This window comes from Lacerta agilis, chromosome 4 (genome assembly GCF_009819535.1).
Source record: "Lacerta agilis isolate rLacAgi1 chromosome 4, rLacAgi1.pri, whole genome shotgun sequence".
NCBI lineage: Eukaryota > Metazoa > Chordata > Lepidosauria > Squamata > Lacertidae > Lacerta > Lacerta agilis.
The window spans coordinates 82756455-82771879 of record NC_046315.1 but is presented as its reverse complement, the minus strand read 5'-3'; the positions used below and the strand labels follow the sequence as shown (position 1 = coordinate 82771879).

At 42.4% G+C, this 15425-nt stretch overlaps 1 protein-coding gene across 2 annotated transcripts in view; it reads left to right on the top strand.

Annotated features, from left to right (window-relative positions):
* The first annotated feature begins 2155 nt into the window (after nucleotides 1–2155).
* The window catches only part of RBM26 (RNA binding motif protein 26), a 44779-nt gene continuing 31509 nt past the window's right edge, over nucleotides 2156–15425 (top strand). For both annotated transcript variants that reach the window (XM_033147866.1, XM_033147865.1), the window contains exons 1-3: nucleotides 2156–2382; nucleotides 13537–13655; nucleotides 15247–15383. In XM_033147866.1, the coding sequence (XP_033003757.1) occupies nucleotides 2312–2382; nucleotides 13537–13655; nucleotides 15247–15383 (327 nt within the window). In that variant the 5' untranslated portion in view covers nucleotides 2156–2311. The remainder of the gene's footprint in view (nucleotides 2383–13536; nucleotides 13656–15246; nucleotides 15384–15425) is intronic.

The following is a 15425-nucleotide window of genomic DNA, read 5'->3' as shown; positions in this document are numbered from 1 at the left end:
AGGGCCAACAATGATGCTGAGATGTGTCCTTATGGTAGCTGCCCGCTGTTTGCGCCTACACTTCTCTGGGAGCAAGTCCCATTGTACAGTACATGCCTAGGATTGCGCTAGAAATCTCTGGCCTCCGAAAAGCACAGGTCACCTGCCAACCGATCTGATACATAATATACCATTCAGATATGCAACCCACTCAGTTGCACGGAGCTGAAATTCTCATGCATTTGAGTTGTTGTGAGCCGTGCTTTCTCCAAATTAAATTCTACTTTTTTTAAAGTATTTGCACGAGAACATGAACTGAGAATGATGCGTTTGTTGCAGTCCTAAGTATGCTACTCACTCAGAAATGGGTCCCATTGAAAGCCACACCATTTAAAATACTTCAGAGTGAACACAGCAAGGGTGGTTGCCCTATATTAGAAATACATGTACATTTTAAAGGTGCCGTTCTGTGTATGTTTACTAATTCTACACTTAGCTAACCCCATTGTGTACCAGGGCACAAAATTCACTAATCTCCAGGAAAGGCTGGAAGACACCCATCACTGAAACCCTGAAGAGCTGTGGCCTGTTAGCAGAGATAATATAAATCTAGATAGATCTATGGTCAATGGCAATTTCCAGCGCTCCCATGATGTATGTGAGTGTGTTTCTGATCTCTTGACCCTTTAACCTGTTGCATTGTTTTTATGGTACTGTTTTACCATGGATTTCAATTTGCTTTGCGTATCTGGCTTTTATATTTTGTAAACCACTTAAAGGTTGGTTTGGGTATTATTTAAGCAGTCGATATTTAAGTGGGTGGCGCTGTGGTCTAAACCACTGAGCCTCTTGGGCTTGCCGATCAGAAGGTCAGCGGTTCGAATCCGCACAACAGGGTGAGCTCCCATTGCTCTGTCCCAGCTCTTGCCTACCTAGCAGTTCGAATGCATGCCAGTGCAAGCAGAAAAATAGCTACCACTGTGGTGGGAAGGTAAACGGCGTTTCCATGCGCTCTGGTTTCTGTCACAGTGTTTAGTTGCACAGAAGTGGTTTAGTCATGCTGGCCACATGACCCGGAAAGCTGTCGGTGGACAAATGCAAGCTCCTTCAGCCTGAAAGCAAAATGAGTGCCGCAACCCCATAGTCACCTTTGACTGGACTTAACCGTCCGGGGTCCTTTACCTTTACCTTTTTTAAAATTGACAATAAAGAAGCATAGATGAGCACTGAAAAGATTGTGCTCCTAACAATCCAATGAAGTGCATCCTGAAAGTGATTCCTGCAGGGTTTGGCAGTACAGTACTTACTGCCAATTAAGTGGGGTGAGCTAAAGGAGAAAAGAAGCACAAGGCATCAGGACAAATTCCAAAGGTGTAGCTTAGTTATATGCCAGATGCAGGAGAATCTTGCAGAACACGGAAAGGCAAGCACATTGTGGCAGAATGGGCTCATTCTAGGCATACAAGAACATTGATATAGAGGGTGGAAATTCCAAACCCTCCAACATTTCTCCAATGGATACTAATAATAATGTTATTATTTATTCCCCGCCCTCCCAAGACTGGGGTGGAATCTACACACATATAAAAAAAAAACGCTGTGAAAATGCTTAAAAAAAAAGTTTTGAAAAAGACATTTAATTTTGCAGAGCTCACTTTCGCCATCTAGCGTCACATTTGTATATTGCACTTTATGTCACATTTAAAACGTTTTCTTTGCAGCTGTGTAGCTGGGTCGCTGCAGCCACTGTGGGCAGCTTTCAACATATAAAAAACATAATAAAAATAAAACACTAAAAAACTTCCCTATACAGGGCTGCCTTCGGATGTCTTCTGAAGGTTGTGTAATTACTTATCTCCCATTGCATATAACTCTATACCGTCCGACCGGCCACGCCCCCCTGCTTTTGAAGGAGATCCCGGCCCTTCTAACCAACAGGGGATGCGCGCGCAGCCTCCTCCTGCTAGTGACGCGCCGCCCCGCCCCGCGCCTGCGCGACAGCTCCCTCTTCCGCCTCCCGCTTTCCTCGCGCGTTCTCCGCAAGCCTCGCGACGCTTCCCAGCCGCCATCTTAGTTGTTCCTTGCGCGAAAGAAGACGAGGAAGGGAAGGGAAGGGGCGGGAAAAGGGGGGGAAAAAAGAAAGAAGGGAGAGAGGCTTTAGCCGGGGCCGCGTCCGCATAAGCATTCCGGAGTCAGAGTCAGGGCCGGGGAGGCTGCCTGGCCGCCTGCCGTTGCCCCTTTCTTTGGCTCGGGCCTCTCTCTCAGCCCGGGGCCCTCGCCGCCAAGCCCTCGTCACCGCTGCCTGAGGAGGCGGGGCTCGGGCCGGCTCTGGATGGTGGCGAGAATGATCATAGAAAACTTCGAGGCGCTGAAATCGTGGCTCAGCAAGACCTTGGAGCCCATGTGAGTAGTAGCTCTGTCGAGGCGGCGCTGGGGGGGGGAAACCCTCCTCCTCGCCGCCCTGGGGAACGTCTGAACGCGCGCGCACACGTGTATTCAGGGCGCCTTCATTCTGCATATGCGTGTGCGGGAGGTGCATAAATACGCACCAGCCAGCCTGGAGCTACGTTGCCCCGCGGAGCCTCTGCAAGCGGGGATTACAAAAATGGACCCATAGTGTCACTGGGGTGGGGGTGGGGTGTCTGGCGTGCAGAAACCTGACTTCTTCTTACTCCCTTGCATCTAGTTCAGTGGTTCCCAATCGCGACGCGTGACTACGTTGCAAGGTTTGGCTGGGGGTGTTGAAAAGCGGGGTCGCCTAGCCCTAACATACGCCTGTCCCCCCCCTCCCCAACCATGAACACGCTATGCCATTTGAGTATCTGAACAGCTTCCAGACGTGAAGCTCTGTACCTCAGAAGCAAACTGGAATGCCAGTGTTAGGAACCGAGCTGGGAAAGCTAGGAGCTCCATGGCACCTTAAACCTAGGTTATGGGCTCCACGGCGTGCTCTTTTATTGTCTTAGCAAGAATACAAAGCTGGAAATGAATGAACAGCAGCTAAATTGTTATGTTTCTTTTGCACATGGCCTGGTCCTTCTTAATATTCTTAAGAGGGCCTCATCTCCAGTCTTTGGAGAGCAGCTGGAAGTGGGGAGGCAGAAAAAGGTCCTCCTTTCCTTCCACACTGCAGTTTTAAGCAGAAATCTCAGGTGCCGTACTGCGCCCAGAGCTCAGAAACAGCTCTCGCTAATGAAATTCCTTGTTGCAAAGCACGCCTCGAATAATGGGAGTTTCGAATGCTGGGTGTAGGCAATTTCAAAGTAGCACACGTGTTATATTCAAAGCTATTGCAATGCACTACCCAGCCTTAAAGGTTAGCAAGAAAACCATCATCACCTTATGATTATTGAATCATAAAAAGTTTTGCACCCTGTTCCTGATTAGGGGTCCGGGGACCCCTGGGGGTCCACAGAATGCACCCAGGGGGTCTGCAACTCCATCCCTTGCCTCTCCCTCAACTATTTTTTTGCCATTTTTGCATGGTAATATCACAAATTTTATTGTCTTGTTTTTTTAGCATACCTAAAATCATTTGCTTATTAGGGACTTGCTTTGCAGAGGTAGCTACTGTAGAGTTATCAAATTTTTCCTTGGATTTTGAAAAATACGGGTTCTTCAGTAATTAGCTAATTGGGAGCCACTGATCTAGTTCACTCTGTGAATGTGTGTTTCTTTTTTGGTGGTGTGGGGGAGGGGGGAACATTGTGTATGGAGGTGCTTTCAACTCATGACAGCCCCTATACCTGCAGTCTGTAGTGGTACAACTCGAAACACAAGTTGGAAATTAGCCCACATAGGTATTGCTGCCTCAAAGTTTGTGGAAGGGCGCTGCTGAGCAAGAGGATGGGTGACTTGACCTTTCCTTTGCTGTACTTGTCTTGAAGGTTTGTTGTGCTTAACTGATCTGCACCTATGGGTTATGTATGCATACTCCTTGATCTGGTACACCTGACTCTTAAATATGTATGTTTCAGACTTTATAGTGTGTAAATAACTGATGCTGTATAGAATTATACTGCCATCATACTGGATGACGTACAAATTGTGCTAGTTTCCTTATGAGAAAGCACACTTAATTACGGTAACAAATGCTTTTTGCACTTCTGTCATAAAGTCGTATGCTTCACAGTTCCTTTTGTGCAAGGAATTAAAGGTTAAAATTAAAAGTAAAAGTTCAGTTGCAAGAAATTTTCAAAATGCCAGCTGCCGTTCCTGCCTCTTTGAGACTCTTGTCTAACAATGTATTAAATTGAATCGTTGCTTCACTCTTTGGAGCTTTGAATTGAATTGTTGACACCAGAGTTTGAGTGTGCAGCGTGTTTTTAATGGATGTTTATTCTTGCCAGCTATTTCTGGGCTGCCACCAATTCAGAGGAAACAAAATATTTAAAAAATCCTTCCAGTAGCACCTTAGAAACCAACTAAGTTTGTTATTGGTATGCGCTTTCGTGTGCATGCACACTTCTTCAGATACACACCAATTCAGAGGGTTTGCATTGTGCAGCCAATATGTAGAAAAACATGTAGGAATTGTGATTTGTGGCAAAGCAGGATATTGGTACAGTGGAAATACTCCTGGAATGAAGAATCAGTACTTCTTTTAACATAACAAAACATTTTAATATAACTTACTGCATAAAAGCAGAATGGACAAAACACAATAGGAAAATTTAATGGCTGTGCTACTCCTTTCCATTATCTCAGAAGTTGAACACTGTAGGTTGATTTCTGGGTTTGTAACTACATTTTGGGATTATAAAATTGTAGAGTTGGAAGGTACCACTCAAAGGGTCTTTTATTCCAGTCCTCTGCAATGCAGGACTCTTTTGCCCAATATGTGGCTCAAACCCACAACTCGTGAGATTAACAATCTCATGCTCTGTGCAGATTAAGCCTCCATAACCAACATGATAAGAAATGGTGTGAAGAGATATCATTGGTTCTCAGTTTGTCCAGTTTTTGGTCACCCCAGGGATTCTTGTATCAAATGCAGAAGTAGGACCTTGGACAGAAATTGCTACATTCTTTGCAAGATCTGATTTGTTTGGCTGAGGATAGTGAGCCCTAGATGGAAATGCAATAGAAGCTTTTTATTTTTTAACACAAAAGTCCCGGAAGAAGCAGGTGACCAGTTAGATTTTAAAGGTGTGATTTTGGGTGCCAAATAAATACTGAAAATGCAAGACGATTTTTTAACTATTATGCCCAGTGAAGTGTGCTGTGTGTGGAAACATTCATGTGTGTATGTGCAAAGAAGGGGAAATCTTGCAATCCTTGGTCAGATATGTATACTTTTGTGCAGTTTTGCAGTTAGGTTTCAGGAGTGGTTGTTCATCCACTACATCTTGTTTGGAAAAGCGGCACTGCATTGTGGTCGCTCTCTGCCTTAAGAGCAGAAGAAAGAGGACATATGTAGCCACTTCATAAAATGGGAAGGGCTGCAGTTCAGAAGCAGAGCATTTTCTTTGCATGGAGGTTCAATCCCTGGCAACTCCAGGTAGGGCTAAGAGAGATTCTTGCTAGAAACCCTGCAGATCCACTGTCAATCTAGACCAGGGGTTCGCAAACTGTGGGCCACAAACATCATTCTGCTGTTCCACAGTGTGCCTGTGAATTCTTTTTACAGGTAGGTAGCCATGTTGGTCTGCCGTAGTCGAAACAAAATATTTTTTTCCCCTTCCAGTAGCACCTTAGAGACCAACTAAGTTTGTTATTGGTATGAACTTTCAAAGTGTGCATGCACACGAAAGCTCATACCAATGACAAACTTAGTTGGTCTCTATGCTGCTACTGGGAGGATTTATTTATTTATTTTGGACTTCAACTTGTAATCAGTGTTGGATAAGAAATAAATGAAGCAGTTAAAATGCAAATAGAAATCACACATCATTTCACATAGTGCATTACAATAGCTACAATAGGCAGCTGGGGTGGGGGTGGGAATCATTAAGTGGCCCTTGGTCTGTTATTTTCAAGTGGTTCATAGAGGGGAAAGTGTTAGGGAATCACGGGTCTAGATCAGGGGTCAGCAGCCTTTTTCAGCTGTGGGCTGGTCCACCGTCCCTCAGACCATGTGGTGGGCCAGACTCTGTTTTGAAAAAAAATATGAACGAATTCCTATGCCCCACAAATAACCCAGGGATGCATTTTGAATAAAAGCACACATTCTACTCATGTAAAACCACCAGGCAGGCCCCACAAATAACCCAGAGATGCATTTCAAATAAAAGGACACATTCTACTCATGTAAAAACACGCTGATTCCCAGACCGTCTGCGGGCCAGATTGAGAATGTGATTGGGCTGCATCCGGCCCACGGGCCTTAGGTTGCCTACCCCTGGTCTAGATAATACAGTACTGAGCTGGGTGGACTGTTGCTTTGACTAAGTGTATGGCCATTTCCTATATTGCATAGTACTTTTCTATTTATTGTGGAGCTGGGAAATGCACCACTGCTGCTGATGCACTCCTAGTGCTCTGTTGTCTAGCCTTCTTAACAAGCAAAAGGTCTTATCTAGGTAGAGTTGAGGGAATAAATACAACCATTGTAACCATTACACTATTTACCTACTTGGGCCATGTAACCATTTCACTATTTACCTACTTGGGGCAGAGTAGCATAGTGCAGTTTGGCCAAACTGCGGGAGGCAGTGGAGCCTGGCGTGCTCTGGTCCATGGGGTCATGAAGAGTCAGACATGACTGAATGACTGAACAACAACAACAACAAGCATAGTGCAGCAGTAGCTGCTTGGGCAGGTTCTCCTTCAACTTTCGGGTAATCTTTGGGAACGATTATTGCCAGCCCTAAGTGAGTAGCAAATTGCATAGTACATTTGCAAGTAATAGTGGCACACCATGGAGAAAGATTCTAGTTCAGCCTTGTTCTTGTTGCATGTCGGGGTTTGGTTGCTGGAGCTCCTCGTGCACGGCCTTAGACTGGTTATGCACGAGGTACCAGTTGCGGGGAAAGTGGCCAGCGTTCCGCGTGCTTTTGAGCACGGTTGCCGGCCAAGCCTCACAGTCTGAAGGATGATGAGTAAGCCAATTGAAGACTCTGGTGGTGTGTGAGTTCCTAATTGCCTTCTTTAATGAAAAGTTGCCTCGTGAAAATAAATATATACCCTGACTCTGAATAGGCGAACCAAATTAAAGAAATTAAAAATTTTACTTTACTCCCCCCTTTAACCCCAAAGGAAGACAGACACCGGTTGTATCTTTAGTGGCTTCGGCAGAACCCGCATAGGCTCGTCCCCTAAGCTAAGTTCCCCTAAGCTTAAAGACCCTGCGCGCCCAATCTTCCGCGAGGCTAACTAAATAAACTAAAACCGAAATATCTTCCGCGGGCCTAACCCTAGGCTAACCTAAAAGAAAACCTAACTAAAACTAAACCGAATGATCTTCCGCGATCTAACTCTAACTAAAGAAAAACCCATCCAACCCGTCCAGCCCGCTCCTAGTCCCTTAAACTAAACTTGACTTCAACTAAAACCCAACTAAAAGAACATGAACGAACTCCTCTGCCTAAGCGGGGTGCCTCTGCCTTTTATTAGGGAACAAACGTGACATCATCATTAGTACTTTAACCAATAAAATCACTGTTGCTGCCCTCCAAAAAGGCGGGAAGCAAGTTTAACGCTCATTAACAACTTTGAACATGACCGGATCTACAAAATAAAGGCGGATTAATCTCATAAGTGAACCACACTATTCATTCATGCTTTCACTTTCGCTTTTACGCACAATTATACCAAAAGTAGACCTCGAAAAACTTATAAAATAACCAAATAAATGTGAATCCATGGCGGATCCGTGAAACGTATTCCGACAGTTGCACTGGATGGGCACACTTTTTTTTTTCTACACCAGAGAGCTTTAAAAAAATGTGATTCATTCCACAGTCTGAAGTGAGATGGTTTGTTTTGCCATTCCCATTCCCATCTCATAGTTCTGCAGTCTGGACCAGGCTATTCTTTGCAGATAAATAAGTGGTAGATTTTCTTAATGGAGAATCTATCTGATAAAAGATGAGTGGCCTCATAAGACAGCAGTGAACACAATCAGTAAATATGGAACGGTTATTGTGAAAATAGTTTTTTTGATTATTATTCTGAACAGTCTTTCTCCCTGTTTTCCTTGTTAATATACTTCTCTCCCTGTTTAAAAGCATCCCTGGAGGTGTTGTCCGTGTAGACTGGGCAAACAACTTCAGTCATTGTTGTTGCCGTGTTGATTCACTGCAGTGCTCCCTGGAGTTTTCAATCATATTTATTTCTCATTTGAACTTGTTTGATTTGGCTTTTTCAGGATATTCAACCTATTGCACTTAAGTTCTCTTGGAATTATACTTTTTGCACAAGTTTACTGTTATCTAACTCAGGTTATTTTGAGAAATCATGGTTAAACATTAGTATTGTACCGAGACGTTGTAGAAGCATAGGCTCATTAAAATGGAAAATGTTCCTTCTGCTTGTTAAATGCCCTGGGATTTTGTTGCTGTAATTCATTATGACGGGAATACAATCAAGGAGATGGTTTAAATGCAGTTCATGGTTTTATTATTACTTTTGTTTCCCATCTTTTATAGTAAATAAGCGGTGTGTAGGAGAAATCTTTGGGCAGGAAAAGGAAGAGGCCTGCAAGTCCCCAACAGGAGGCAAAGCCTCAAAATGATGCTTAGTGCAGACATTTATTGGAACAGTAAACTGAAATTCATTGTATACCGTGTTTCTCCTAAAATAAGACACCGTCTTATATTTCCCCCCCCTCAACAAAACACAGTGGCTTATTTTCAGGGGATGTCTTATTTTAACCATGTCACATTGGTACACTGCGTAGCCACGCCTCTCCAGGCTGTTTTAATGGGAGGTGCCGCGTCACTATGGCTTATTTTTGGGGTATGGCTTATTTTCGGGGAATGGCTTATATTTCACAAATGCATAGAAATCCTGCTATGGCTTATTTTATGGCTATGTCTTATTTTAGGAGAAACACGGTACATTTCCCAGACAGAGGAATTTCTATTGCATTTACGTTGTCTGAATAAATGATAAAATGGCTTGACTGAATTGTCACAATGTGGAATAGAAATTTTTTCTTAAAGAAGGAGATCACTTATTTACTCAAGTCTAATACGCCATTGAATCTAATACGCACCTCAAATTTCAGAACCTTGAAACCAAAAAAGTATTTGCCGGCAAATGTAAATGTGCCATAGAATCTAAGGCACACCTTTCGCAGAGTCATTTGGCCCAAAAAAGGTGAGCATTAGATTCCAGTAAATACAGCATGATGGACATGCTTTATTTTGTAATGAATTTCTGCACTTGCCTGTTTTGGGACTTAAAGTCCTCCTTTCTTTCTTTTTTTAACTTCCTGAGAGGATTTGTTTTCTTCCTATATTCTAAAAGTTTTTGGTCTCCTGTTTTCTTAGATTTTCTCACATTTTTCATGTCATTTGTATTCTTTATACATAGTTCATCGTTTACTGTATGAGCAAGTTGCATGGATGACCCATTCATAAAAAAAATAACCTGCATTTTGCTCCCAGGGAACAGCACTAAAAACTATTATGTTTGGGAAATAATGATGTTGCAGTTAAGCTACTAGTAGTTGGATTTGTTTGCACCACTTTTATATAATGTTATCCAAAAGAATACAAAGTTAAAGTGTGTGTACAACTGAATGTTGCTGAGTGGGCAGAGTTTGTAGCTCAGAACTGGGGTATACATCTAGATTTTTCATTTGGCTTCTGAAACTTGATTTCTGGAAATAATTTGCTCAGATGGCTAAACAAATTATGATGCTATGCCATATTGGCAGCAAGATTCTTATCAACGAGTCAGTTAAAAATGGGAAATGTATGTCAATAGTTTGAATGAGTTTGTGAACTATATAAAAACTGGAAGAATGTCTGTAATTTACAAGAGAGCTAAACTTCCATTTTTTAATGACTTCTTTTTTAAAGGTTTTAAATCTTGTACAGTGTAATTGTATAAACTCTCCAGCCTTGAAAGGTTTGCTGAGTAACCACAAAATACAATGATTTTTAACAAGTGTGTGTTGCAGTCTAGCATGGTTTTGAAACATTTGAAACAGATGTAAGCTTGTGAACTTGATGCATGCAGTAGAAACATGACACGGGAAGCTTCATATGGTAAAGGTTTTAAAGGGTACACAGCAAGGGACATCATCATGGCAACCAGCCCCTACAAGGTCTTTTGTTATCATTCCAACACCATTGTTGGCTTACCTTCCTCTTTACTTGACATGATTTTCATGCTTGAGTCAGACTGTTGAACTTCTGAGAAGCCCACATTTTTAAAATTAATCTTTAAAATTTCCTATGCACCCTTCATTGTAAGGTCCCAGGATGGGTTACAACAATAAAATGAAAAATTATAAAAACAGATAAAGCAATTGCAATGATAATGTATGTAAAGCTGTTCCACACAGAAGAGAACAATGTAAATTCAACAGAGGAGGTGGTTTCTAGAAGATAAAACAGTGGAACAGGCTCCCATGAGAGATGGTTCCTTGGAGGTTTTTATGCAGAGTATGATTTAGTTGAGAGTCCAGCATTGCTGGGGGTTGGACTAAATGACCCTTAGGGTCCCTTCCAGCTCTACAATTCTGTGGTTCTATGAAACATTAATTCAGTAGACATTTACTGTGCAGAATAAATATTAGATGTATGAACTCCTGAAATGCTTAGAAATTTTAATATAATACTTTAAGGCAGAGGTTTTCAACCTTTTTGAGTCCACAGCTCCCTTGACCAACTCCATTTTTCTGCGGCACCCCTGTGGGGCTCAGGAGCCCAGTTATGTCACCCCTTTCTCACAGAACTGGCAGCCTCTCACCCTTTCCCGAACATCCTCCCTTGTGGAGTGTTCTCCTCACACTGCCTCACAGGGGCCTGGGAAGAGGATGCCCCCAGCCTTGGTGGCCCAATAGAGACTGGCCAAAGGTGAATGAGGCCAGAGCCTTACTCACCTTGGGAGGCAGCAGTAGCAGCAGCGGATGCTGCTGGGTCTGCATGGTGGAAAGGCTCCCTTTCAGAACCGGATACTCAGCTCCTAGGCAGGCCTTGCACACAGCAAGCACAAGAAAGGCCAGCAAGCACAGTGCCTGTCTGCCTACCTCCCCGGCCTCCCACTTGTCTGTCCATTCCCAACAGCAAGGACCTGGCAGACTGGCTCGCTGAGCTCCCTCTCACGCTTGCTTGCTTGCTCCGTGGCTGCCTCAGCTCCTGGCAACCAGCACCCCCTGACCAGTCCTTGAGACACCATTTGCCTGGGGAGCTTGTAGCCAGGGCTGCTGCAACAAACAGCTGTCCAAGCCTTTGGGAGGCAGACACATGAGAGGGCATCAGAGGAGGAAAGAGGGACTGAGGCCAGTGTTGCTTGTGGCACCCCTGACCTTCATTTAAGTCACCCTAGGGTGACACGGCACTCTGGTTGAAAACCACTGCTTTAAGGTGTCCTATACCATATTTCACAAACTTCAGTTACTTGGTACTCAATCACTGTATTATTATTATTTTTAAGTGCCTCAAAATGGTGGGTTGTAGCCAGCTAAGTTGTACTTGGTAGACCCATTGAAATTCAATGTACCTATTAATTTCAGTGGTTCTATTCTGTGTAGAACAACAACAACAACAAATTCTATTATTTGTATGCCACCCATCTGATTGGGTTGTCACAGCCACTGGGTGGCAAGATACACCTGTGTATCTTGTTTTTAAGAATGGGAAGTGCTTATGTTGAATATCATGTTCGGTGACCGACTGTTTTGTCTTGAAGAACACGATGGATGAGGAATATTTAAAATAGTGTAAAGTTAATTTTTAATTTAAAAGAACATCCAGTCTCGCAAAGACCGTTGATGCTTTCAGGTGTTCCCAGTTTCTTTGAACCATCTCTTTAAGGCTACTTTGATCATGACAGTCAGAGAACATTACTTGTTTATATGGAATATCACACTCCTCCACAGAGACTGAAATTAGTCTCCTTTAGAAAGATGCACCATGATGAAACAAGTTAGTAAAGTTTAACTGAACCCTGTGCCAGTCGTGTATCACACCTACACCTTAAGCATACTCTAGTTGGATAAGTAAATTTGAAGATGACACTATGAGCATATGGAAAAGCCTAGATCCCCCTTTATCTGGAACTGTAAAGCAATTTGGTGGTAAACGTGTGGAATGTTATTGATCATGCCCTGATACCATTTGTGGTGGTGTTAAGGGAAGTGAATGTCTTGGGATCATGTTGACTTCTTGGATTTTTGTACAGCTTTTATGGTTTCTCAGTTACTACAGTAGTGGCAGATGGTTTCTCAGTTACTACAGTAGTGGCAGAATTGACATCAAAAGCTGTAAAAGTAAAAACCTCCATAATTTAGTCCTCACAGAAACAACCTATGGCAATTTATACTTCACCATAGTGCTTTTTTAAAATACAACTTTATTATAACAAACTAAATACATACAGATATCAATATATAACAGTATTCCATAACCTTTCATCATTGGGGACTATTTACAACATGGAATTGTGGAAGAACCCAAAAGTTTTATGAATGTTTTTTTCAGTGCCATTGGGGTGCATTTAACCCCACTTGTCAGTGGATGGTTAAGAAATAAGTGATGATGTGATTGTCCTTGAGCCAACTTTTGGTTAACCATGAAATGCTTTTATGTTTAGTATTAGCCGGTTCTCTTTTTCTCTGTGTGATACCGCATCAGCTAATTACATATACCGGTAGTCTGCAGAACAGTAACTAATGGTTAGAAGCCCAATAATTATCATTGATAAAATGAACATCACAATGGTAAAACTATTCCATTGAAACGTCACCCACCTTTTAAAAAATAAGTAAGAACAGCGGGAGGCAGTGGAGGATAGGGGTGCCTGGCGTGCTCTGGTCCATGGGGTCACAAAGAGTCGGACACGACTGAACAACTGAACAACAACAACAAAAGAACAGCAGAAGCCACAATTCCTTTACTAACTAGCAAAATGTTATAGGTGGTGACCATATTGCGTGGGGTTTCTGTTCCTGCCCCCTGTACATGTTGGCGGAGCATATATTAGCCAGTCCTGTTCTGCCCCGCCCCCATTCCGGATCCAAAAGCACCCGAGTGTTGGCAATTACACATCAGTTGGTCACTCCTAAAATGGTTATGCCTGTATTTTAATGATTGGGTCAAAGGGGATTTAATACTTTGCAGAAAGGGTACACAATGCCCAGCATTTTGGGTCAACCGTACGCATTTTGACCCTGTCACTGAAGGCTGGGTAACCCTTGTTCAGGGATGAGAACAGCCATGAGCACAACAGTGGTCCAAAATGCAGTGCAGCAAAACAAATTAATGAAACTCATAGACTGGCTTTTTCAGTAGACGTTGACACTTGATTCATTTTATATGACACACATCAATGCAAAATGAAAGTTTAAAGATGCAGAACACACTGGGCATACTGCACCAGCTCGAGTTAACTTTTTAGGGTATCTTCATTACTGACAGCAATCTTGTTTTGCTCCTTTTACAGATGTGATGCAGACCCATCAGCTCTAGCTAAGTATGTTCTTGCTTTGGTAAAGAAGGATAAAAGTGAGAAAGAACTGAAGGCATTATGTGTTGATCAGTTGGATGTGTTTCTTCAAAAGGGTAAGCTCTTGTAAATATATCATTGACTTATTCTGAATTCTGACTCCATCTTGAATTAATTGTATATGATTATTATTGTATCCTGGGCTGAATGGCTCTGCATTAAATAAAACAAAAAAGTATGCAACCCAACAGATTTGTTGAGTCATAGAAATAAAGTAGTGTATAACATCTAAGAGACATTACACATACTCAAATGCTGTTGTAGCAAATAAATGCATCATATGTTTCACTCTTGGAAGCTCTGAATCCTTTTGAGTGGTTATTGGATCATCATCTAGAATTAAGTATTAGAAATACTAAGAATTAAATAGTAGATGCCTTAGATATACAGGTGAAACTCGAAAAATTAGAATATCTTGGAAAAGTCCATTTATGTAAGCGATTGTTTTCATTAGCTACTGGAGTTTAATATATGAGATAGACTCATGACATGCAAAGTGAGACATGTCAAGCCTTTGTTTGTTGTAATTGTGATGATTATGGCGTACAGTTGATGAAAACCCCAAAGTTGAAATTGTTAATTTGGGGTTCTCATCAGCTGTACGCCATAATCATCACAATTACTGTATAACAAATAAAGGCTTGACATATCTCGCTTTGCATGTTATGAGTCTATCTCATATATTAGTTGTACCTTTTAAGTTGAATTACTGAAAGAAACCAACCGTTCCACGATATTCTAATTTTTCGAGTTTCACCTGTATAATAAAAGCCGTCGTACCTCTGAAGTCAAATGGAATCCGTTCCGGAATTCCGTTTGACTTCCAAAACATTCGGAAACCAAGCTCGGGCTCCTGATTGGCTGCAGGAAGGTCGTTCGGGTTCCAGAGAACGTTCACAAACTGGAACACTCGCTTCTGGGTTTGCGGCGTTCGGGACCCAAATATTTGACTCACAAAACATTTGACTTCCGAGGTATGACTGTAAATACAATAAATCTTCAATTACAGAGCACTTGGCACTCCCCAGGCATTTTTAGAAACCCAAACATTTTGTGATTATTAAATGAGTAGTGCAATTTGTGAGTTTGTATCTGTCACACCAAAAATTGGATGTAGTCAACCCAAAGTTGTGTTTTAGTCTACCATCTTGATTCAAAATGGCTCCTGGTATCCAAACATTGATGAAGACTACCGCCCCCACCTTGGGCATTCTTCTACCAAGTTTGGTGACGGTATATCAAGAGGCAACCTATAGAGAACAGATGAACAAAACATTCCAAAGTGCATAGTAGATATACTTCTCTACTCTCTGCTCTGTGCTCTGCTTGCCAGAACTGCTCTTCTTTTCCCATGTACAGTCTGAAAAGAGTGTGCCAACAGTTGAGAAGGCAGATGAATGCCTGATGCTGCTTTTCTCAAGATTGAAAGCTCCAGGGATGGGTGTCAAGGGTAGCACTGTGCCAGGGATGGGAAAGGGTTGGTGAAAGGGTTGCTGTTGGTCTTCTCTACTGCCTACAGTTGTCATGTAGCCCAAACAAACAGGATAATGACCATTTGCTCAACCGATGCAAAATGGCTAATTGAATTCTGAGTAATACTAGCCATAGAAATTGTTTGTCAAGTGCTACCTTTGGATCTTGTTTTAGAGACCCAGATATTCGTAGAAAAACTTTTTGATGCTGTGAATACAAAGAGCTACCTACCTCCACCAGAGCAGCCGACATCGGGAAGCCTGAAATCAGACTTTTTTCAGCATCAAGAAAAAGAAACAAAGAAGGAAGAGGTAGGGATCAGTCATGCATCCTCTTCTTAATGCGTATCTTGC